Consider the following 25,216-nt stretch of genomic DNA (forward strand, 5'->3'; position numbering starts at 1 on the left):
GAAATTTAAAGTATTCTTTTGACTGTTTTATTTCCAAGGTCATAAATAACAGTTTCTTATGTTTTTGCTGTATATTTTCTCCTGGAAAGGTTGTACCGCATCATCTGCAGAAAATTCTGACATAAAACTTTGATGATGATGATGATGATGATATAAAAGTAAATCCTTGCCCAGCACACTCATGTTTAGTTTTCAATAAAGCAGAAATGCGTTCCTTTGTTTTAATTCCCTTTGTTTCCTCAGAGGAATATTTTCAAGTTGTGGACAATGGGAAATAATCATAGCAGCAGCAAACATAGCTAACTTGCTTCTCACTCTCTCTGTACAGAAAGGACAGCAGCATAGCAATCATAATAAAATAGAAGGGAAAAACTCACTCGTTGGCACTGCTTTCCACAAACATTTTTACATAAAAGTTTACTTAATATCCATGTTTTAGTTGTCCACAGTTTAAAATATTTGCAAATATGGCAGTAGCAGTCCAGAAATATTCCAAACACTTTTACACAAGGAATCAATGTTCAACATTAATAAATACCCTTTTTATCCTTCAAAAATAATATTTTGAAGGTGACATTATATTTGGCTTGCACATCATTTAAGTGCACTCAAACATTCACACTGAATGTAGAAAGTCTTAGAAGTGATTTGGGTGAAGGATTTCCCTGATCTACATGTTTTACCTAGTAAATACAAACATGATTTTCTATTAAAATGCTCAAACCTATTCAGAGCAAGGATTCATGGTATGAACAAACATTAAAATTCATTCCTTTGTAACTTTAGCAATTTAATTAAAATAAAAGGTGTTTTCTCTAGATTTATGTCAAAGACAGTTTTTGCTGCTGTTTTGTGAACCCAAAGCCTATAAAAGAAAATAAAATTTTCTGAAGGAAATTGATGGTCTGTATTGCAACTGAAAGATTGCTTCAGTTTCTTAAGAATCTTGTTGGGGTCTCTTCTGTGAAGCTTTTCCCTGAGTCATGTATTTACTGGAAAGGCTGCCTATATATCAAGACAAAAAGACCGAAATGAAGACATCAACAAGAAAGTTATCAACAGCATTAAAAAAAAACTTTTCCCCCAAGGGTAAGGCAGTTCTTCATAACTGAGGAGAAATAGCACATTGGTAAAGCCTAAGTAAATACGCTTTTTCAAATCATTAAATCCATTCTATACTATTCACAATAGCTGTTTTGTAATCTCAAACTTCAAACGCCACAATCTGTTCTTCCTATCCCAGACTCAACAATTTCACTTGGACAGCCAAAGTCAAAGATGTATAATTGGGAAGCACCTACATACTGAAATGTGGTGTAGGCAATGTGATTGAGATGGTAACCTGCAATTCTTATCATCCCTCAACCCTAGTTATAGTAGCTGGAACTGATGGGAATTCAGTCCCATACATACATAGTATATCTCTGCATTAAGCCAAAAGACAACGTTGTTGCTTTTAATACAGATCAGCAAATGACAAATGTATCTTGAACACCACTGCCTCTTTTCATTACTGTAAGAAAATATCAATGACAACACATGATGCACAATTCTGCTCAGGCTATTGGGTTGGATCCTAAAAGCCATTCATGTAGGAAAAAGGGCAGAGATACATGGTCTTGTTCTTTCCTCATATTGCACCCCCATATTGCTCTCTAAAACTTCTGAGAGCTGGAACAATCTCCACACACATCTCACCCAAAGAACTGGGTAGAGGGATGCTGTTGAAAATATCAATCCCAAATTTTTAGCCAGTCAGCATGGCAAGGAGCTTATATAAATCATTGTGAGAAAAAAAATCTGAGATATTTTTACATCTATTTTAATAATTACATCTATATCATTTCTTAGAGTAATGTTTGCATTAAAAAAGCTTAATTTACAAACCTGACTGGGGACCCAAAATTAGTTTCTGTTTCTTTTTTTCTTCCTGTGGAGGTAGTCCCTTAAAAATAGATAAGAAAATGCATAAACGAACACTTGGAGGTAGCTAATATATAATGTGATAACAGAAATATAATCCTGAAATATCTTAACAGGTATTCTATTTGAAATGATGTACTATTAATTTTATCATGTATTAAGATAAAAGTTAATCTTTTTTTTAAAAAAAATATCAATACATGATTTACCTGATTTAATCGACCAGAGTGTTTAACAGCACTGGATATAGGGGTCCCACATGAATTTTCTAACATCAGAACACCTTAGAAAGTTAAAATTATAGTTTGTGAAAAAATTTACATGTCTGCATCAACCTTCCAAATACTTTTCACCTGAGTGAAAAATCTGTTCCCAAGACCTGTTAAACCATGGTTTGTTAAATACATCACAATTGTCTGAATTTATGCACTGCCTTGTCTTTAATGAGAGCTTATAACTCATAATTGCATTCATGCAACATGCCAAGACAAAACTAAATAAACAAGGTGAAACTTTTGGAAAGCTATCCTTCAAAAGAGGTCTAATGGGTTTTGTTTGGTTCACCTGAAGAAATTGCTAAGGTTACCATTTGAAGTACTTACTCTTTACTCATACAATTTTCCAAGGGAAAATTTCCTTCCTTTTCACTACTCCCTCCTTCCTCAATCCAGAGGTTAAGCACTTTTTTTGAGTGAGGGTAAAATTATCAAACAGCAAAGTGAAAAATTTAAAGTTAGCAGGGGAGGAAAAATCTTGATTTACTATGCTCCCATTCACTACACAATAGTGAAAATTTGCAGACACACAATATGCCTGACATAAACTTTGTTATATCCAAAGTAATCTGCACAATTTACTTAAACGTACCTTACTTCCACCCCAAGCAAGCAAATGACACAATTTCCATTATTTCTAATTTTATCATTTGCATTAACAATATCATTACATTGATATATGGTAATTTGAATGGTCCTTTAAGCAAACGCTAAACTTAAATTGTGTTTTTAATAATATAATATCACTTTTTAAAGCATTTATTATTTCTTTTCTACTGGAAGTGTTTTCAGCATCAAGGATCATATCCAGAGCTCTTTTTTTCATAAATGGAAATGAATTTCATTATTTCCATTCCTTACACTAACTCCGTGATGGCAAACGTATGGCATGCAAGCCGTTGCTCCAGCTCAGCCCCACCGCACATGCGCGTCTGCCTCCCGCTGTCCAGCTGTTTTTCAGGTCTCTGCCGCGCATGTGCGGGGGGCGGGACACATGTGGGAAGTGCCCATGCATGCGTGGGGGGAAAGTGCTCCCCCATGGCCCGTTTTTGCTCCCAGGAGGCTGCAGGGAGGCCTACTAGGCCCCAAATGGGTGCTGGGGGTGTCGCACGTGCATGTATGCAGGTTGTGCCAGGGGTCGCAAACATATATGTGGGGTGTGTGTCATGTACCCACACGATTTTGGCACGCAACGACAAAAAGGTTAGTCATCACTGCACTAACCAATGTACAGCAAAGGGCACTTAATTTGCTGACTAGGCATCCCTTCCAGCTGACAGGCTAGGAAGCAATTTTCAATGACTTCCCCTTTTGACTGCAGCTCTCAATCCCAAACTCTCATGCCGAGTGTTAATATCTGCACTGCTGTAGATCCAAATCATAGCTTTAGAAAGATAAGATCAATGCTGAGGCCATCAATTTAACCCTGATGAATATAGAGTAAAACATCCATTAGCAGCATTGGAATGGAGCTAGAGTTCATACCTGCAGCTCCTTTGTGCTGTGGGCATTCTTTTTTTATGTGTCCTTCCCTTCCACAAATGAAACAACGTTTTTCTCTTAAATCTCTATCTTCTTGCCGCTTCCATTTCTCTCCCATTGGCTTGGGAGATTTCTCTTTTCCAGTTTCCATTCCTCCTCTTCCTGATTTATTTTTGTTAGGCGCACACATTTGCAGCTTTCCATCCTTTAACAAAACTTCTCTTTCTGTAGTTTTAACTGGGGTCTCTTGTTCATCTTTACTTCTTTTTTCTTTATTTTCTGTGTATCTTTGGTTTTTAGGATCTTCACTATCATGCCGTCTTCGGAGTCTACAATAATATTGATTCAAATATTTTTTCTTTTATGCAATTTATAGCAAAATCATTTTAAAATGTGCTGGATTCCTTTCTCCTACTGAACCTCTTGGAGCTAACAGTAAAATACATTTACTAGTCTTTTTGCAATTGCACTTTCCTTCTTTTAAGTTTTTAATATTATGTATTATTTCTGCACTGCTTGCAACTTCAAATGTCCAAACAAATTTACTTGGAAGATTCTCAATCAAAACTAAAGGCATTGATGAAAACAACTGTATACAACACTCAATATTCCATTAGGTCAATCTATTTTTCATCTTTTATTCCATCTTTTTAGTAACACAGTAGTATTTTCAAATTATGAGGATTCAACGTTTCAGAATACTATATATGTTTTAAACCATCTGTCTTCCATATGCAGCACTAAAATACAGAGGAAATATTTTTAAGTTTCTAATAATTAGATTATTTCCACACTTGAGCAAAAACAAACTTACTTTCTCCGCATTGGGCAGTCTTTCATGAAATGTCCAATTTTACCACAAATTCTGCAACATCTGTCATTTGGGGCCAATTCTCCTTCTGTAAGCACTTCTGGGTCAAAAAAATATTCCTAGCAAATCATTAAACATAGTAAGCTTTTAAGACCTGAAGACACTATGATTGTCCCAAAAGCACAATAAATAAAACCTGCTTCTTAAATCTGACTCTGCTAGTATTTAATTTGGATTGTTTATTTCAGTAAGGACTCTAGAAAACATATAAAAACCTACAAAATTACAACTTTGAATCTAGTTCATATATAGATTCAAATTAATTTGAAACAGCTAATGTTTGATTAAATGTTGCAGGGCAAATTGTATTAAATGAGATAAAATTGCAATATTTGGTTACAGATCCACTATTTGTGACGTGGAAATATTTAAACATATGATTCTGATGAGTAAGAGCTTTCAATATCTTTGTAAAGATTTGTTAGTTTCTAGAGTACCTAAAATATCTTGTATATAGATTGTAGTTTCATTATCAAAAATATTATCATAGATCTCTTTAATAATTTCATTTATAAACTACATTATAATGTCATACTTTTAAGTAACCATCCATTAATTTAAAATATGTATTTATTTTCTTCCATCAATAAAAAGTATATAAATTGACTAAGAAAAAGCATAATTAACAAAGTACTTGAAAGGCAACTGGGTTATGAATTTTCTAACACACTCACCATTTTTGAAGGATATTCTTTTGGAAATCCTCTTACTGGAGTGCCAAATAGCCTCCTGCCATTTATAAAAGCCTTCATTATAAAATTTGTCACTAAAATAATTGAAACAAAGATAATTAACTATGTATTCAAAATAATCAATATTTACTTAAATGCAAGTATACATAAGATAATTGACAAAGGGTCTTACTTTTTCTTGATAATCCAGCTCCAAGATTATGATTCAGATCAAAAGGATCTGCAAAACAAGAATTAGACGTTAGCAAAATCCATAAAAATATTAAACAAGTCTATTTCAAAACAACTTTATATCTTTTTGACACATACATAGAATTCACATATTGTATTAAATACTAATTTATTTAGCAAGCTATAAAGATCTGATTTCCATGAGTTATAAACAATTGTTGATAGGCCACAGTATGGCATAGTGTGATAGATGCACTCAGTCCTAAAAAAGAAGAGTAATATCTAAGTTCTAGATCATATGAATGTAAAAGCTTAGCATGAGTGAAATATTGAGGATCATAACATTCAGCCATTTTTTTAATCAATGCAAACTTCGTTAGAACTAGAATTCAATATATTAAAGAGAAAATTCCAATGCAAGGAGAAAGCAATGAAATGTCTTTTAGGATCTGCCCACAGAAACCCAGAATAGATCAGGCTGAATGGAAAGAAGAGTGCTGTGCAGATAAAGCTACAAAAAAGGAGAGCAGGCTCAATATCAAATTCCTGTTATTTCATCTGTAACATTCAAAGAAATTAAATGATTTCAAGTTAGGTACATTATGAGACATATAAAGAATAAGAGAGACCCCAAGTGAAGTTTAGAATCTATAGAAAGTACTCTACAAAACCATTCTGTACTAGAAAACAACTCAGGTGTGTACTATATCTCCAGAACCTAAAGCCTACAAACTTGAAATTTGGTACGTATGTTACTCTTGGTTTTTAGGTGCTCAGTGACAAAGAATTTTTCGAAATAACCAACAGAGCATTAGTATTTTATATATTATTATTGACACAATCTGATGCTCAGGAGTTAGATGTTTTACTCCCCTTCCCAAACTGAAAACTTGGACATGGGCATGGGCAGAACGTGACTCATCCAGCCTGCTGGCTGGGAGTTTGGAGAGGAGTTTGAGAGAAGGTGATAAGATAGGTGGGGTTTTTGTGGGGCAAACCTGATGGAGAGAAGGTGATATGACAGGTGGGCTTTATGGGGCAAACCTGAGGGAGAGAATGGTATGACTGTTGTGCTTTTTTAACGGTGTATTGTTTTCATGTTTGTAACTTGTCTGTTTTTCCCCTTCCCTTATATTGTGAGCTGCCCTGAGTCCCCCCAGGGAAAAGGGCGGCATACAAATAAAGTAAAATAAAAAAAAAAATAAAAAAAATAAAAAAGGGGATAGGCTAGGGGAGGATTCTGTGGGGCAAGGCTGAGGGAAAGAAGGGAATAGGATAGGGGAGACTTCTGTAGGGCAAGGCTGAGGGAGAGAAGGGGAGAGCAGAGGTTGATGGTAACTACTCATTAATTTTCAAGCTGTAAGTATTGATTTATCAAGCCCGATTACAAACCTTTGTAGCGGAGCATGGGTATTCAGTTAGTGTAACATACAAGAGCAATAGCAGTGGATCCAGTAGCAACTTTGTAGACTGTCAGCACTGGCCTTAGTGAAAGGATATCAAGAGAAGCACCATGCAGAAAAATGCTAAGTGGATATCTTTCTCCAATGCGTAATAAGTGATATCATTCGTTCCAGTGCCAGACACTGTTATGCGCTTAGCAGCTAGTCCCTCAATAAAGCCTTTGCAATCAAAAAAATCTACATGTTAAAATATCAATAACATGTTCATAAAGTAGAGATACCTTCAATGACTATGTATTTCGAAGTCCACTGTTTCTTGAACGTTGTAAGCAAACTTTTTCTTCGGATGCAGATAACATGCTCTTTAAAATCAAATTCCTCAGTATAAAAACGTAAAAGTCCTAGCCATAATTCACCAATGGATTCTTTATTTTTACCAAAATCTGACCAAACTTCTGACTGAAAAGAGAGAAAGAAAAAAACTTTTTTGCTCATTTTTAGGTGGTTAAATTTTAAAAGGGAAATGTAATTTAATTATTATGCATATTTTAACCTGTGCGCAAAAGAAACACATTCTTCTGTTTTTTACTGTTCTAGGATGAAAATTTAAGCCCTACAAAAGCATAAGGAATGTGGCTGATTTCACTGAATGTAAAATCTGCTAATCTGAAACAATCCGTTTATTAACTAATTTCCTTTAGCCATGCAGAAGCTGATCCCTGGGTTTAATAATATAGGCTGAGGTCCTTGTTTTTATTCAGCAAATCTTAGGAATGTAAAATTTAAGAATACATACAACCTTTTCCCCTGAATCAGTCAGATTCTCACCAATTCATTTATTCTGTCAAAGAAATGAACATTCCAGCCATCAACTAGAATTTCAGGTATTTTTGGCTCTTTATAAATCTAAACAAAGAAGTATTAAATATTAGGTTAGCATTAAATTGGTAGCCTTTGAATTCTTTTAAATAGACATGGAGATATACAAACAACAATTATATACTGTACCTCTTGAAGAACTGGAATAACAGGTGGACTTCTCTGCTGAAGAAAATAGAGCACCATTAGAGTATATGCGTAGGAAGATAAACTGCCTCTGGATGCATCACCAATGTCACACATCTGGAGTGAGAGAGAAAAATTAGCTTCAAGATTTGGCTTCAAGACCTTCCTGCATAAATGGCTTGGACATTGCCTTACCTTTGTAAATACTTTCATTGTGTAGCAAAGATACTTTACTCTGGGATCAATTGTGGCATAACAAGACAAGAGCCTTGTGTTATGCAGAGCCTGCAAAAAAACAAAAAGAGTAAGTGTAAATCCCCTTTTCAATTACAGAAAGATTTGGAAAGGTAAAATGAGAAATTCAGCATGGAATGTTTCAGAGGTATATCAAGTTTTAGACTGAGACAACGTAGACTTTTGTCTTATCTCTTTCATTTTCAGGTAAAAAAAGATTCATTTTTAAAACATGCCATTAAAATTAGTCATTTAAGGAAATCATATGCTTCTTTGGGACTGATATATATTTATATTAAGCTACTTTCACAGAATATTCTGAAATAAAATATTGTAAAAACAAGGCTGATATATTTATCTTCTAAGTTTTCATTTTTCATTAACTGCCCATATCACTGTTTGCTATTTTGTTTTTGGTCCATATGATGATGATGACACACTCAAATATAAATTGAAAAATTATTTTTCCTTAGAGCCATGGACCATTCCTATTTATAAAAACTTCCTAATGACTATTAGAAGAAATATTTACATTTTAAACTGTTAAATACTCTTACCAATGTGTTATACAGACTGATATCTACTTCAAGGCCACTTCGGACATGATAAAACTTGACAATCGGCACTTTAGCAGTTGTTATGGGTAAGATATTTCTTAAACCTATGCAAGTACAAAAATACTTACTTCAAGTGAACTTAGTGACAATATTAGACTTATAATCCAGCAGACTAAATAAAACATGACACTTAAACTACAAAAACATACACACTTATTTAAGGGGAAGTCTCAATTAATTCAACAGTCCTTATTTTAGTCACAATGTTTTGGAAAATTGTCAAGATGCTTCACTACAAAAATCACTAAGTAATAGCTGGCACAGAGTTATTTCAGGCTTTTCTGTATTTTATAATAACAGAAATACATTCAGTGCACTCAGTTATAGGAAAAGATGGTATCAGCATATGTAAACAGAATGGGACCCAGAAATCTGACAAAAGACAGAACTTTATAAAACATGTTGATATGAAAAAAATTATATAGGGCAAGAAGTTTTAGTGAATCAAGTTTTACTGGAAAGCCAATGAAATATGCATTTTCTAATACTATTAGCATATAATCAAACAATCAATATATTAGCTATAACATCATTGGCAAAACGTGGTTTAAACTTTAGGAAATCATCTAAATAAAGATACAGGCGTTCATGAAAGACACAAATATTATATTCTCTCAACACTAGCTTTTGAAAGATAAGAACAATATGCAATCCATAAAGTGTTACCTTTTTTCCAAATGAGATTGTCAAAATATTATATAAATTTTATATAAACAACTGCATTAGAAAACAGTTGAATGCATTTTGATGTCTGAATTATGAAAAAGTGAAGAGTTTGGGATACAGCTGTTGGCCAACATTTTTCCTATTTAAAAAATAATTCAGCCAAATACCAAAGGTGCTTTAAAAGCTTCTTGGATGAGAAGCAAAATGTCTACCAAAAAACAAAAAAAACACCTACCAGAAAATCTACTTGCCTCTTGAAAAAGCACCTTTTGGGCAACCATGACCTAGATGACTAAGAATCTCCATAGACAATTAAGCCAAATGTTTAAGTAAATGAAATAACACTATGACAAATATGAGGACCTGATTTGACATTTCATAAGGCAACACAGCTTTTTAATTTTGAAGAATCGGATGCTTACCTGAATGTTTCTTCAGCACTCTTGCAAGTTCTTTAATAATTATTATACAATCAAGTCCCTATGATAGAAAAAATGTTAGTATATTGACAGTATTTATATCCAAGAAAAACTTATTCATTTAATAGGTCTCTAGCCTATTATCTACACAGGTTTAATTTCAAAACTTGATACTATTTTGAAGCATGTCTTTGTAATGCTAGGTACTAACTTCCATAGTTTCTAATCCACTTTTGAAACAGCAAATGTATGCTAACTTCCAGAAACTTTCGTGTCAGAAAATAAAAACATCTCACAGTCCTGACCCAAATGTTGCAAATATTTAAACTGCCAAGGACTTATTAAATTTAGTAAAGGAGAGGAAAAAAGAATGCAAGAGATGTAAAAGTAGAAATAGTGCCTGTACTGTGTATTATTTGATGAGGGTTTTAGTACATCCTGCAATATAAACAGTTGAATATCGATTATTTTTCTCTTCTCAAATAGCAGCCGCTTTTTTCCAAACTCAGTTTAATTTTTACATTTATTTCTGAGTGCAAATTGCTGCAATGAGACTTATCTTCCCACTGATGTCTCACATCTGATGTAACTGCCAAGGACAATACAAGGCCTTCAAAACAATAACGACGCATGACACACTGGTTTTAGATTGATATAAAGTTAGCTACAGCAGTGTTATGCCATACATGAATACCTGTTCTGAATGAAAACCCAGTTTTTGTGAATTGGTATGAGTGGAAAAAAAAGGATGGTAAATCTAGTTTATTAGCTTCTATTTTCTTACAGTACCTCACTATGGGTTTCGAGTAACAGAGACTAGAACCCTGCTGAGACTATTTTAGTAGTTGTAGTTTGGTGCCTAGCCTATATATCAAAGCTATAATGATGGGTAACCAAACACATCTGTGCACACACATATAGAACATTAGCAGCTTAGAAAACAAAAAAAAGACAAGTACAACATATATTTCTGTTCATCAAATTGTTCAACAAGCTACCTCAGCAGTTTCCAGACCATCAATTGTCATACAAATATCAAGATCGCTTTGCTTGAAGCCAAATCCATTCTTTGAAGACCCAAACAGGTTTAATTTTGTTCCTATAAAGGAGGATATATATCTATGACTAATTCACATAATTTTTTAGCGTAGTTAGCAATACATGCTTTAACATCAGATTATTTAAAAATATGAGAAAACTGAGTTCAGCATACAATATTTTTCTAGCAAGTAAGGCATTTTGTTTGAACAAGATTTAGATGAAAATAATAAAAATTACTTTAAATCACTGAATTTAAATTTAAAAGATTAACTACAGGAAGCACCTGGAAATTCTTGTCGAATGAAACTTTCAAGATTTTCCCTTATATATTCCCGAGCCTGGTCTTCTATAATATTTGGAGCAAAATCTTCTGTTGAAAACAGAATACAGTTTACATTCATTTACAAATGGAATTATGACAGCAAGTAAGAAACACATAAAACATGCTGTTCTTCTATTGCTTTGAAATAGTTTTACAAATAAAAAATGTTAAAAGTAAATCAGTTATAGCCATTATGGGAGCAGACATCTAGCAGTATAGACCCAGGTACAACCTGTATAGCAGGGCAAACTTTGGTAGGAAAATTTAAATAAAAAATGGAGAATCACATTACTGGTTGCAAAGAAATGGGTCAATATCTTTCTTCTACAATAATAAATAAGCCTCTATATTTCAAGTAGAATATAGTTGCAGGAAACTATTAATACTTTTTCTCTAAAACTAACAAATAATTAAAATATATTAAAATATTTCTTCCAACTTACTGTAGCACTGGATGCACACTTGATCCAAAATACTGGAAAACTTGGATGTTAATGGTGGCAAAGGATCCAGTTCAATTTTTTTAAAGTCTTCTGGACAGTCCTTCTTTAGATGACCTTCTCGCTTACATAAACTGCATACAACTGTAGGACTCTAGATCAAAAGAAAAGATTTATCTAGAAATGTCTCTTCTCTCAATTTTATAACAACACATAGCTCCCAAAATTAAATAGCAACCATTGCTCAATCTTAAATATATAATGATGATGGATGAAATCCAATGTACTTCTAGTGACTTTAGTAGACCTGAGGACATAATTCTCCCATCATCCATCACCTAAATATTTTTCAATCTTCTAACCTTCCAGAACAAATATTTAATACCTTTATATCTCAATTTGGTCTGGTACTTTTGCTTCATATTCTGAAACAGCCAAAATGTGCTGTAATATATTGCAATTGGGACAAGAAGGTTCTTAATTCCCACATGAGCAATATTTCTCAGCTGCTTAGGAAATCAGGTACGGAGTATATTATGAATAGTGTATGCATATACTATAATCAAAGATGAAATTTAACTTTATATTTTAAATGCTTAAACTTGAAGTTTGCTATTAACAGAAGATTTACTTTAACAGGAGACAGAACTTCACAGCTAATTTGTTTGTGACCACAAATTGGCAGGAATTAATATGTCAGGATTCAGTTGGGTACAGCCATGGATGGAAATGGCTTTAAAACACATTTGAATCAAGATTCTTATAAATAGAATTTGTAGGTCAAATTTTACCAGTGTGGATGTTAAGTCGTACTTCTATGGAGAAGTCTGTCCTGGAATTAAAGCATTATATGATTAGTAATACTTTGATATATAGGTGCTATTACCTTGCCTTTTGTGAAAGCAGTTTTATTAAATTCATAGAAGAATTCAGACCTGTTACTCTGGTCTACTGGCTTGTTACTTTCAGTAAGTACTTCTTTTTCAGGATCATCTTCTTTGTTCAAATCCACACTCGAAAGTTTATCTACTCTCTTCTTTAGCTCAATGTCCCCATGAGCAATAAGCAATTCTTCCTCTTCGGAAAGAGGTTCCTCAACACCAGATCCAGTGTATGTATTGTCCAGCTCATCTTCAGAATTGACTATGTTCTCATGTTGGCCTTGGTTTTTAATACTATGCTCTTCGTCTTCTTCCTCTGCCTCTTCCTCCTCCTCTTCTTCTTCTGAGTTATCCATTTCAGATACTTGTTCCTGACTTGATGGTACCAGTTTGAACAGGGAATCATCCAGTTCATCAGTACCTTCTGTGCTCTCCTCATCAATGTCAAGTTTATCATTTGGAATGCCACTCTCTTCTAAAGAAAACTCATCAAGAGAAGCTACTACATTTTGAAACATTTCCAAATCAGAAATGCTGTCTGTTTCAACATCATGCTCACTAATTGGAATAGCAAGATCTCCACTTTCACTGTCTTGGTTACTATTCAAATGTTCCCGCTCATGTCCTTCTTCCTCCTCTTCATTTCCACTCTCAGTCTCTTCACAGCTTGGTTTAAATTCCTCATTGTCACCAGAAATGAATTCTTCAATTATACAATCTGAGTCTTCATAAGACATTCCTAAAGGTTCACCATCTGCTAACTGTTCTTCCACAAAGTTTTCATCAATCAATACCTGAGAAGGCTCACACATATGTTCTTGAGGAAAATATGAACTTTTCTTGGTAGAAGTTATACAGCTGTCTATTACGGTATTCTCCATTTCATTATGGACAATTTTTAAATCAGGGATTGTTTGTTTAAAGGCATTCTTCTCAGATTCTAGAAGTATCGAGCCCTCTAGAGATTTTATTTGGTTGTTTTTTGCATTCTGTTTATGAGGCAAAGCAAAATACTTGTAAGTTGACCGTAAACAATGAAGTATATACTCATATACTAACTGACTATTAAGAGTTCTTGCCACATTCCTCTTTACGGAGTAAGGATCTGAGGAGGGGAAAAAGGTAAAAAGTGTTAGAGGGTTAAATATTATGCTCATGTTTTCATTCTTTAAATGTATTAACCAAAGAATAGGCACTAATTTTCCTCAAGCCTTTCAATCAACTCATTAGGCTGAGAAACCTATAGAACTCTATGTAGTACTCATTTTATAATTGGTTGCTTAGTGACCTTTCAAGGTTCCAGTGGACCTATTTGGGGGTATTTATGAGCTGGATTTAATGACTAGGAATCAGAGGCCTCCTCCAGTCACATGACTATAATTCAGGCCTACGCAATCCAGCTGCATTTACACCTGTTTTTACTTTCTCACAGTCATAGGGCTGTGTTTTATGACATTTGCTGAAAACAGGCACTTGCTTCCAATTTTCAGCAAAACGATGTCCACAGTAAATCATTGCTTCACTTAACAATCATGGTATTACATAATGACTGTGGATTAGCTTAACAACCATGATGGTTTGCTTAACAACCGCTGCAAAAAAGTTCATAAAATCAGGTTGGTCACATGACTGATCTGTTTTACAAACTGTCACAAGTTATGACTGTGATGAGCAGTTGTAACTCAAAGTCAACCTGTGTATCACCCAATCAACATGACTAAGAAATGAACATTTAAGGTTTGCAACATGAATACAATGAGCATGAGAACTAATCATTGTTCCATAGGCCATAAATTCTGAATTTTCACATTTTAAGTAAAAAAAGAAGCCTTTCTCCAAAAATATGCTCCAGTTGAGATTCTGCACAGTATATTTTGAGAATGTTAGGGAACTGCACCTTTCTGTTTCATTAGTAAAAATTATATCTGCTTACCAGAGTTAGTACTGGATGCTATCTTTTAATTCTTAATATATAGTGATATAGATTTCTCCTATACTGAGTATTAACTAAACACTAGCAAGCCAATCTATGTAATATACCTTCCACAGCAATTCTTTTTTTAGGCCAGTCCTTGGATTCACGAGATACTTTTTCTTTGAGCCGTATGCTTATTACCAAGTCAGACAGATTAAACTCCAAGGCATAAAAACGAAGCAGTTCAACCCACAGCTGTCCAATTGGAACTGAACACTGTTGATCTGAATCAAATGCTAAAGGTACCTGTCAATGAAAACAAAAATTGAGTCACTGTGTTCATCCAGAAACCATATTTGGAAGGTGAAAAATATGACCATACTATTGTTAATTCTTTTAAAGAACAAGTGCAAGGTAATGTCTAAAACATCTAATAAATCAATAAAAAGGGAAACAGAACAATGTCCTGTGAGGAGTGTTGGACTGAGACAGAATGACCATCCCAAGTCATCTTCACCACTATACCACACTTGCTCTTTATATAGGCTGAATGCTATTTAAAGTATTTCTATAAAATACTTTATAGTTATACTTTATATAAACTATAAAGTGTTGCAGACAAATTAGGAAAGCACTCCTATGATCAGATTAGATTTTTTTCAAATACCTGAGTTCTGTTGTGAAACTAGATTGTTATGGTTAAAATATATGATTGTGTCAGAGCACAGGCTTGTCCTTGGAAAAATATATCAAGAATTTCTTTTTAAACATTTAGCATTTATATGTATGTATGCATGTATGTATGTATGTATGTATGTATGTATGTATCCCAAACATACAGGTAGTCCTCAACTTATAACCACAATTGAGCCCAACATTTCTGTTATTGAGGCATTTGTTAAGTGAGTTTTGCCCCATTTACTACCTTTCTTGCCAGAGTTGTTAAGTGAATCATTGTAGTTAATAAGTTAGTAACATAGTTGTTAAGTGAATCTGGCTTCCCATTGATTTTGCTTGGCAAAAGATGATCACATGATCTTGGGGCACAGCAACAGTCATAATGAATCATATGAACCGGCTGCCAAGCATTCAAATTTTGATCACATGATCATGGGGCTGCTATAAATGTCGCAAGCATGAAAAATGGTCATCTCAGTTTTTTCAGTAATTTTGAATGGTCATTAAATGAACTGTTTGTAAGTTGAAGACTACCTGTACTCAAAAAAATTAGCACAATCGCGCAATTTTTTCTACAACTATAAGCAGATGGAAAGAGAGATGCAAAGATGATTCCAAAATCTTTTCCATTAGGACATTTCCTCCTTCCCATAGGATCCTTATCATTAACTGCTGTAGAGACAGAATTCTAAAACAGAAATAAGACAGGCTGACAAATACCCTCCTAAAGCCAACTCCAGCTGATTGCCCCATCAGGCATCATCACTGGTCATAATCTGTCTTATAGGAAGAACACTAATTAGCAATTTCTCTAAAAAATGTGGCTTTTACTAATGATTGATATGATTCTATTCTGTTTCTAAAGATAACTGTGATTTAGCTTACACTTAAAATTATTCAAATATCTAATCAAAATTGAAAGGTGAAAAAATATGGTAGACATATTATTACAATTCATTGGTGTACTTCCATTTTAACTATAGCATGGTAGATTCTAGTTTCTGTATCTTTGCTATGTATTCAACTCTGAAACCAGACAAACAATTATGCAACATACTAATATCAATTACTTAATATTTTAAATTAATATTACACTTGTTAAATAAAATATTTGTTTGCCATGCTAATGTATGCATTCCATGATTTTTTAATTCTTTGGTCCTGAATACAGAAATTTCACAGTATACTAGTCATCAAGATTTGTTTAATTAACTGGAATGTTCTTTAAAAAGGAAGCTAATAAAGCTTCCTTTTAAAATAATGCCCACACTTATTTAATGGCAATCTCTTAATTCTGAGAACGGCAATCAGTTTATTGAAACCTACTTCATTATAAATTAGTAACACAAGCTTTTTAAAAATGTACATTTAAAACATTATCCCCTACAATTGATTTATCAACATACCTTTCCGCTTTTAGGAGAAGATTCCTTTGAAGAAGGAGGATCAATACCAGGGCTGTATTCCCAGACCACAGTATTATTTTCAACTTCTTTAAGATTAAAATTCACTAATTTGTTTAATGAAAATCCTCCAATCTAATATAAGAAAAAAATAATCATTAGAAATAATTATTCCAGAAAAACAAAACAAAATTAAGGACAGAAATTTAAAAAAAGATTTCACTTTTCTCCAAGTTGCTATTTTGGCCAATTGTGTTTTTGCTACAGTGGTTTAAAAACATTTGGATGTGATGTTTTGGAAGAGGTAATACCTAATAACAGAGAATTATATAATGTAAGGATACTATTGTTTCTAATTCCTGTTTTTTTTACATCTAGATTTGTATTTTAACATATACATATTTTACAGTTTTCCAGTATTAATCAAGTATTCATTCTATAATCATAGCCAATTTAGACTGTTGATATCTATGAGAAACCATGATTTTGTCTTCTACAGTTCATTATTTTTCATCAACAGTGTGTCTCATTGGCCATTCTTTATGCTATTAAAGATATTCTTTCTTCATTACGAATTTGGAAAAAGGGCTATTTTTTTCTTTCAAAATAGCATTCAAATCAACAAATATTACAAAGTATTTACATACATAAAAGCAACCGTTAAAGAATAACTAGAATAGACTTTTCTTTGTATCTTAAATATGATGTCAGCACTAAAACACCTGATCTGAAAAGAAATTCCACAACTATGAGATTATCTTCCTACAGATATTTTTTCTAGGGTGCATGTTGTAATGTCTAAATCTGAGACTTACAAAAGTGGATCTTATTTTAATATCTTAATTAGCATGATCAGATGGAAGATAGCAATATTTGAGTTAAACTTGGCCCTGATAACTTAAGATGCTATAGTCCTATTCTATTAATTCTGGATCCGGCACAGAACTTTAAAATGAACAAAATGTCACCATTATAATAGGTCTGAGTTAATATCTAGATTAATTTTCTGAACTATTGTGAGATTTCACCATTGCTTGTTATCTGCTACTCATTTCCAATTTTAGGACATTTAATAACTGCTTTTAACCAATAAAAGCCATTATAGCTTGAATCTTTGCTATTCATAGGACATTGATCAAGGCAGAATCTGCTTTCAATACATGCAGTCAAAGAAGGCATGCTATTGGTCTCATTGAGAGAAATGCTAATCCAGAACACAAATTCCCTGCTCAAGAAATGATTCTTATTCTGCTATCATCAGAAAAGCAATTAAGAGCGTGCCCATAATGTAGGACCCATGAGTAGTCAATCAGTCAGGCTAATGAACTGTTACAGTGTTGTTAATTAATTTTATTAATGTTTCATTGATTTTGAACTGTGTTAATGTAATAGGGGCTGTACAAGCAATAATAAATAAGTAACTTTCTCCCTCTTTTTGGAAAAAAAAGTAAAAATTCATAATCTCAAAGCTACATAACAAAACACAAACTGAAAACATTTTATCTGTATTTAAGAATTTTTATAGACACATACCCATGAACCGAAATAGACTGGCAGAAAAGGTTCTTTCCTTTGTTGCAGGAAGAAAATAACCATCAGAGCAAATACATAAGGTGGTAAACCACCTTCTTCAGGATGATCTATAGAACATAGCTAAAACAGAAAGAAAAATATTTATTAACGTAGCATTATCAAATGTTTCAACTTGACAGTTCATGAATTTGAAGAAACTAATCAAACTTTTACTATAAAAATTATTTAAATATACTCCTAGGCAAACTGAAGACAGTTCTATACTTCTACTTTTGAGTCATACACTCACATGCAGCTATAGCAATTTTATTGACTGGGCCATGACACAGTACCTACTTACCATCATATCACCACATCTAATTAAGGTGGCTGTATAACCATGGCAGACATAGCTGCTCCTTTTCACCAGGCTATATGACTAAGTCTCATAAGCTTAATGTAAGGAACAGCTGAAGGGTCCATATTAAACATCTGTCGATTGACAGAATGAAGCATTCATTTGCAGTGGAAATACTGCATTCTTTCTACTGCATAATGTATATTTAAAGCTACTGAAGAAAATACTACTGAAGAAAATATTACTGTGTTTCCCTGAAAATAAGACAGGGTCTTATTTTCTTTTGATCTACAAAACAAGCACTTGGCCTTATTTTTGAGGAGATCTTAATATTTTTGTGATGCAGGAGGCGGTGAGCATGATCACCTCATGACTGCTGCTGTGTTGCAATATTTTCAGGGAAGGTTTATTTTCAGGGAAGGCTTATTTTCAGGGGAGGGCTTATTTTAGGGTATGTGCTCAAAAGCACCAATTGGGCTTATTATTGGGGAGTTCTTATTTTTGGGGAAACAGTGTATAGAGACTGAAACAAACTACTGTAGAGTAGGATAAAAGAAAATTAAGAGATCCAATGACAATGATTGGAAAATGAATGAAAGGGGTATATAAATGTGTGCGTCAAACTCTGGCATAGCTGCACAATGTAAAAAGTCTATGAGATTAACTTTATACTATAACTTGATATAATTTAACCACAATTTCAAAAAAATAATTTTATTAACTTTATTTATTACCTCCATATCCTTCCAGTCTGTTACGACCCATAACAGTATTAAAGCAAGCCTATCATCTGCTGATCAACAAACTCATGTTTATTTTTGGGAAAAAAATTCAAAATCTGGAAGAGCCACAGATACTCCCCTCTTCTAAACTACTTTAGGATCACTCATATTTTCTTCTTATGGATGTATTTAATTTTCAATTATTAATAAAGAAAACTGCTAAATATTAAGTTCCTGTCTTTAAAACAGGTAGTCATCCTTATGTGAGATACATTATTTCCAGTTATAAGTCCTAAGAAAAAGAGAGAAACTCCTGATCTCTTCTTTTCATAACAGAACTATAAAAAATTACCCCTTAAAAGACACATCTAAACGGAGTTCTAAGATGAGCAACTTTTTTTAAGCCAAAGCCTCAGGCTTTAAATTATGTGCCAATGAGCATCACTAATGGAACAATTGAAGCCTCCTCTCTTTAACCTACCAGTTAGCCATGGCCAACTTGCCACAGGACAACTCACTGCAGGACAAGAGTTATACTAATATCAAGAAATGGTGGAATAGAATCATTAAAAAAGGATGCAAAAGGAGGGACAGAATGAAATGTGAATGGCAAAAATTAAAAACAATATTTATTTTAAATAATTAAATAGAATTGTTAAATTGTGCTGTGCTGAGTTGGCCATGGCAAGTTGGTTCGAGCGAGCTGTCCCATTCCAGAGGAGAGGAAAGCTAAAGGAAGGGTAAATCCCTTTGCAGCAGTAGAAATATTGCCCAACATTTACAGGATGTATCTTCTTACTTTTTCCAAAACAGACTGAATAGATATAGAATATATATTTGATTATGTAATAAACATGCTTTACTACTAAACCAAACCTACCTTGGCCCAATGTCTGAAAGCAATGACCAAGGACACAAGATGAGGCTCTAGTCTTCCAACCATAGCCAAGTGATTTGTCGTCAGACAAGCATTATCATTTCCTGCACTTACTCTGCAAACAAGGCCACTAAAATAATAAACACAGAAACTTAACTTTTTCTCACTCTGGGATATGCAAAATGAAACAAAACAATACACAACTGGAAAGGAATTGCTGTGGTGGAAAAGAATAATGCTACATTCTCTCCATCTTTTTTCTGTAATAAAATTTCTGGTAGAAATCAAAGTGATGCAGTATCAAGAGCAGAACTTTCTATTCAATGGCAATGAGTAGTGATTTTGCCCAGGACATTAAAAAGAACTTTATCTGCTGCTACCCCTGTTGTAATTGGTGATGTTACTGTTATAAATTCCACCTTCCTGCCCACACCAGACTCAAGTCAACTAATAAGAAGCAGTAACTTAAAATGTACTTACAATCTAATATGGATATTTTGAATCATTTAACTACATTGAGTTTTAAAAGGGAATAATTTGAAATTATCATTCTGCATTTAAGCTAGCTTCTGGGCAAGACCTTTGAATGAAAAACAGCACTTCTTATTTCAAGCTAAATGGGACCACTAGATTAATATACGCTGGAAGTATATCCAGAAATCCATCAAGGAGGTAAACAATGACAATTCTTTGAAATTATTTGATACTTACTTCTGTTGTTTGATTATAGTACATAAACTTACATATAAATTATTAATTAGGGTTTTTGTCAGAACAGGCCAGTGAAATGGTATTCAATTAAAGGTGAATAAAAGAATTTAGGAATGATCAGGGTCTGTATTAACTAAATTGCATATCTACTGTATTTTCCATTAGCAGTGATGACCATTGATTTGAAACAGTGCTAATATGGTGATTACCCATTACAAGTAATTTTACATATACTTAGTTGCATATAAATTGCAACTAAGAAGAGTAAGGCTAAGAAAACTCAGTTATTTTGATGACAAATGAAATTTTAGGCAAGTAAAATTTATAAAGATAATAAAACAGCTATATTTCACTATTTACTTCAGGATAATAAATCCTGCTTTTCAAGGTTAGATTTTCAGTGTTGTAAAACCTAAGGGCAAGGCAAGGGCCAAGTTATTATTGAAAAAAAAAATCTACATGGTTACTATGGTGGGTGTTGAAAATGACTTGATGGCACATAAGCTGAATACTAAAACTATGGCACTTTTGCTCATTTTTATAGTACTAATCCATTCATTGAGAGTTATTTCAACAGATGTAAGTTAGGATTGTAGATGTCTATGGAGATTTTCAATCACCCAGGTTATAGTCATCCCAAAAGTGCTTTTTTCAAAAGGCAACTGGACATTCTTGTTTCTTTTCCTTGAAAATGTTTCCCTTCTCATCCAGGGGGTTTCTTCAGTTCTATCTCAAGTTCTAGTTCTAATTAAGACAGTCCAGTTGCCTATGAAAAAAGCACCACTGGGGTTAGGATTATAGCCATTATATCACCATAGTAATATTACATTATCCTTCCTTAACATTTTTGGATAGAAATCCTACATAATGTAAAACATGCTAATTGGAAGAAAGCACATCTAATGAGATAAACAACAGAGACACCACTAGGCTATGCTAAGGCTGAAGTATGAAATCAAAGACACATCAGTGAAGAATCTAGTAACAAAACACTTATACAACATTACTAAGAAAAATACATGGCTGCCATTACAAGCAATTGAGTTTAATCTGAGAGTGGAATGTATTATTAAAAAGTGAGAAGTTTATAACAAATGAAAGAAATGTTTCATTCAATGGGAATCTGCTATGACAAAATATAAGATGGCTGTCAACTTATAGCTTTAAAGGGGCTTGATAACCATGGATGTTAAAGCTATTGATGCCAGGTAATTGTGATTCTAGACATGAAAAAAATTGTGAATGCTATATTCCACCAATAATATCTCTTGCTGAGGAGATCAGCAGCAAAGTGCTATTGCACCTGCTTGTAACTTTCCAAAAACATCCAAATGAGCACTGCAGGATTAAGATGCTAAACTAAATAGGCTTTTCATTTGATTCAATGCGTTTTATGGTCTGGAATTCATTTTTATTGTTGCTCTGTAGGTAGAGCTCTTTGAATTTATTTACTAACGATGGTATTTAGGTGTGGCCATATATAATTTACATTATGATATGTTATAGGAACACACAAATTTGCTAATGAGACCTTTGTTTTTCTTTGCACACCACCACAGGCACTTTAGCATGGAAATCTGCATCAACATCAATAAAAGATTCTAGGGGGAAAAAGAAAGCCACATTAATCATGGTACCAAAAGAAACATGCCTACCAATATATTTCTCCTGAAGGAAAAATGAAACAGAAAATGTATGTTTCATTTTTGTAGTTTATTGGTGGGCTCACATGAATGTAATTTGCATGAAACAAGTGAAATCACAGTATAGAATTGCTATTTGAAATTATCAGGTGTGGGTATTCCATGTGGTAACTTTTGTTGTATATAGTTTATTGCACTTGTTAAATAAATCTTAACAACTGAACTTCGGTTTCAATAGAAATAGAAATCTATTTTGGATTATAAGAAAATGAAATAGAATATATTTTCAAAAGTTTATTTTTTAAAAAAGAAATACTCTGCCTAGTTATGTAAAATACATGCTTGGTCTTAAGTTTCTGGTACCTGCCCTTCAAACTTTAGCTATGACTAGACAATCCCTGACCCATTGGGTCAGCAGCTCAGATCTGTTTCCTTACCAGATTTTCAATGCCTTCAACAGTGACACAGCTCCTAATGTAATGCATTCTCTGGATAAGTTCTTAAAAAATTGGGGAGATATTCAGAGTTGTATCTACTTTGAAAATAGCCCAGGTTCAACTTTATAGCATGGTCAAACATCAGAAATCTATTTATCGCAGAAAATGTTATAGGACAATTTGTATTATATCATAAATGCAGATTTTGGACACATTCTGTTAACTAAGCTCATATGAGCTTGGTTCAAAAATTGTTGCCCTACAATTCAGAGTTTTGCTCAATTAAGATTACATAAGCAATAAGCAGATTTCTTGACATTAATTCATGTTACTGAATATCTGAAGATTTATACCCCTTCTTTCAGCAGCAAGCTTTCCTTAATTCCCAAGGCCTCATTGAGCTGCCAGGTTGTATCTTCATTAAGACATGAAACTAGCTACATGGATATATCATATAGCAACATATCTAAGTTGAACGTGACTAGCAACAGCTTGAGTATAAGTTTTATTTTTTCATTCATATGAAAATACACTTGGATTGAATGGCAAACTGGTTATGATTAATACAATCCACCTATTATACAGGCACATGAACAATTGTTATAGAATGAGATATGTCAACTAAATATTCTGAATATTACCTAACTACTATAGACTCTCTAGATCAGGGGTGTCAAACTTATGTTGTCATGGCAGCATCATGTGACGTATTGGGACTCCCCTCCTCTTCACTAAACTGGGCATGGCCAGTGTGTGACGCATCTGAGCCGGGAATTTGACAGCCCTGCTCTAGATAACACAAATACTTTTACTGGAAGCTTTTTTTGGTTCTGATTTACAGTATTCTTCAGTAAACCTCTATTGTGAAAGAAATGGTTTCAGTAGCATTTTGTTTCCAATTTTATTATGTGTTTAAGTATGTATTTTATTCTTGCTAGACTAGCCCTATAAACCAGAAAACTAGAAGAACTAGTGTTCATTAGTCTTAATGAAGTAATAAATTAGAATTCCCTATGGCAATCTACTGCAGGAAAGGCATTTCCCTTTGTACTGCTAAAAGATCCCTGTTAGTACATATCTCTAATCAGATTTAACAACATTTTGGTATTATGTCTTCCCATCACCACAATCCCTAATGAATTTATGAGCAACAATTCATTCATGTTTCATTTTTAAATATTTTAGGGTGGAAATCACAGCTCGACAATCAAATTACAGGACTGACCCTGAGTATTCCCCATTCCAACCCAACATTTCAATCTGGTGTTCCTTATACTGGTGCACTAATGTTCCTTCTTTGCTGTAGATAGAAATGGACAATTACATCTATCACTGAGAAAATCAGAGATGGATTTAATAGTTGTATAAACTCCATGCACTGGATGTTCCCAATGGTAGAAAATGATTGGAGGAAAGAGGCAAGAAAGCAACTCCCTTATTCTCTGATGCTCTTACTCATCCTAAATATCTTCTCCTGAAAGATTGGGAATTCTTCAATGTAATGTATATTGTAGGCTAGGCGTTATAGGAAAATTACTATTCTACTTTTCTCCAAGCTATTATCTTCCTTAATTATTTATTTATTAGGGCAACAAAGGAAGTTTTTCAATGATGAAGAAAAATTCTGATACAATATAATTCTTCTGATCTACAGTGCTACTTATCCACAACTAATTGTTTATGAGTGCAAAAATGCTATTTTTTCACGCCAGCGGAGGAAAAAATAATTATAGATTGAACTCTTACCATTGTTCTTCAGGCTTTCTTGTACAAGTAAGAGAACATCTGGTTGGGACATCTATGAAGAAGAGCAGAACAAAAGTTAGATAAATACATTTTCCTAAGTATTTTCCAGTAATATTTGAAAATATCAGTCCAGCAGAACAATTAATTTTCTAATCTATTTTCATTTAAACTATCCAATTAATAGAGTCCTGTTTGAAAATATTACGGATAGTATAAAATTACTTTTTTCTAATGTTATAACTGTTCTAAGACAACTGTTAATTGTGACTGGTCTTCTGGCAAAAATCCACATGAACCCCCAAAATGTTGTGATTCCTTTAAAAATTAGGTTTTTTAGGCTCATGCAGATTCTTAAAAAGAGGTTTTTGCTTTAATACCTGTCAGAACTGCATGAGATTTGAAAAACTTTATCCTCAAATTGTGCACAATGCCGATTAATACATTAAAGGGGGGGGAGTTATCCTGTGGTAGAGCGGGTGGCCAATACATTTTTTAATACATACATTTAAAAAATAATAATTTTCAATTTTAATTTATGCCAGTAGGGCTGGATTTAAGCTAACGTTTCCTTTTCCTTGCAGATCAAATAGGTTCCAAAGAGTACTTCAGCCATATACACTAGATTCTAGATCATGTGAAGAGCTCTTGTTTCAGAAGAAACAAGTAGTGGAAAAATGGGACATTTTATATTGATAGAACAATGCCACTACATTCAATCCATAAATATATGCAGACTCAAAAATTATTAATACAGACTTTTGCTAAACAAATA

The 25,216-nt window shown here is 33.4% G+C and overlaps 1 protein-coding gene across 2 annotated transcripts in view; it reads right to left on the minus strand.

The window, feature by feature from the left end:
* TUT7 (terminal uridylyl transferase 7) overlaps positions 1 to 25,216 on the minus strand; it is a 35,173-nt gene continuing 9,957 nt past the window's right edge. The window contains exons 7-29 of one of the 2 annotated variants that reach the window (XM_032213120.1): positions 24,445 to 24,496; positions 22,150 to 22,219; positions 19,911 to 20,037; positions 17,972 to 18,091; positions 16,442 to 16,573; positions 14,483 to 14,663; positions 12,448 to 13,547; positions 11,565 to 11,715; positions 11,083 to 11,169; positions 10,757 to 10,857; positions 9,762 to 9,819; positions 8,614 to 8,717; positions 8,018 to 8,107; positions 7,826 to 7,939; positions 7,646 to 7,723; positions 7,099 to 7,276; positions 5,416 to 5,463; positions 5,226 to 5,317; positions 4,495 to 4,610; positions 3,684 to 4,009; positions 2,133 to 2,206; positions 1,888 to 1,945; positions 1 to 1,005 (exon numbers count right to left, since the gene is read on the minus strand). In XM_032213120.1, coding sequence (XP_032069011.1) covers positions 938 to 1,005; positions 1,888 to 1,945; positions 2,133 to 2,206; positions 3,684 to 4,009; positions 4,495 to 4,610; positions 5,226 to 5,317; positions 5,416 to 5,463; positions 7,099 to 7,276; positions 7,646 to 7,723; positions 7,826 to 7,939; positions 8,018 to 8,107; positions 8,614 to 8,717; positions 9,762 to 9,819; positions 10,757 to 10,857; positions 11,083 to 11,169; positions 11,565 to 11,715; positions 12,448 to 13,547; positions 14,483 to 14,663; positions 16,442 to 16,573; positions 17,972 to 18,091; positions 19,911 to 20,037; positions 22,150 to 22,219; positions 24,445 to 24,496 — 3,525 coding nt within the window. In that variant the 3' untranslated portion in view covers positions 1 to 937. The remainder of the gene's footprint in view (positions 1,006 to 1,887; positions 1,946 to 2,132; positions 2,207 to 3,683; positions 4,010 to 4,494; positions 4,611 to 5,225; positions 5,318 to 5,415; positions 5,464 to 7,098; positions 7,277 to 7,645; positions 7,724 to 7,825; positions 7,940 to 8,017; positions 8,108 to 8,613; positions 8,718 to 9,761; positions 9,820 to 10,756; positions 10,858 to 11,082; positions 11,170 to 11,564; positions 11,716 to 12,447; positions 13,548 to 14,482; positions 14,664 to 16,441; positions 16,574 to 17,971; positions 18,092 to 19,910; positions 20,038 to 22,149; positions 22,220 to 24,444; positions 24,497 to 25,216) is intronic. The other variant, XM_032213121.1, reaches the window with a different exon arrangement.

Source organism: Thamnophis elegans, chromosome 3 (assembly GCF_009769535.1).
Source record: "Thamnophis elegans isolate rThaEle1 chromosome 3, rThaEle1.pri, whole genome shotgun sequence".
Classification (NCBI taxonomy): Eukaryota; Metazoa; Chordata; class Lepidosauria; order Squamata; family Colubridae; genus Thamnophis; species Thamnophis elegans.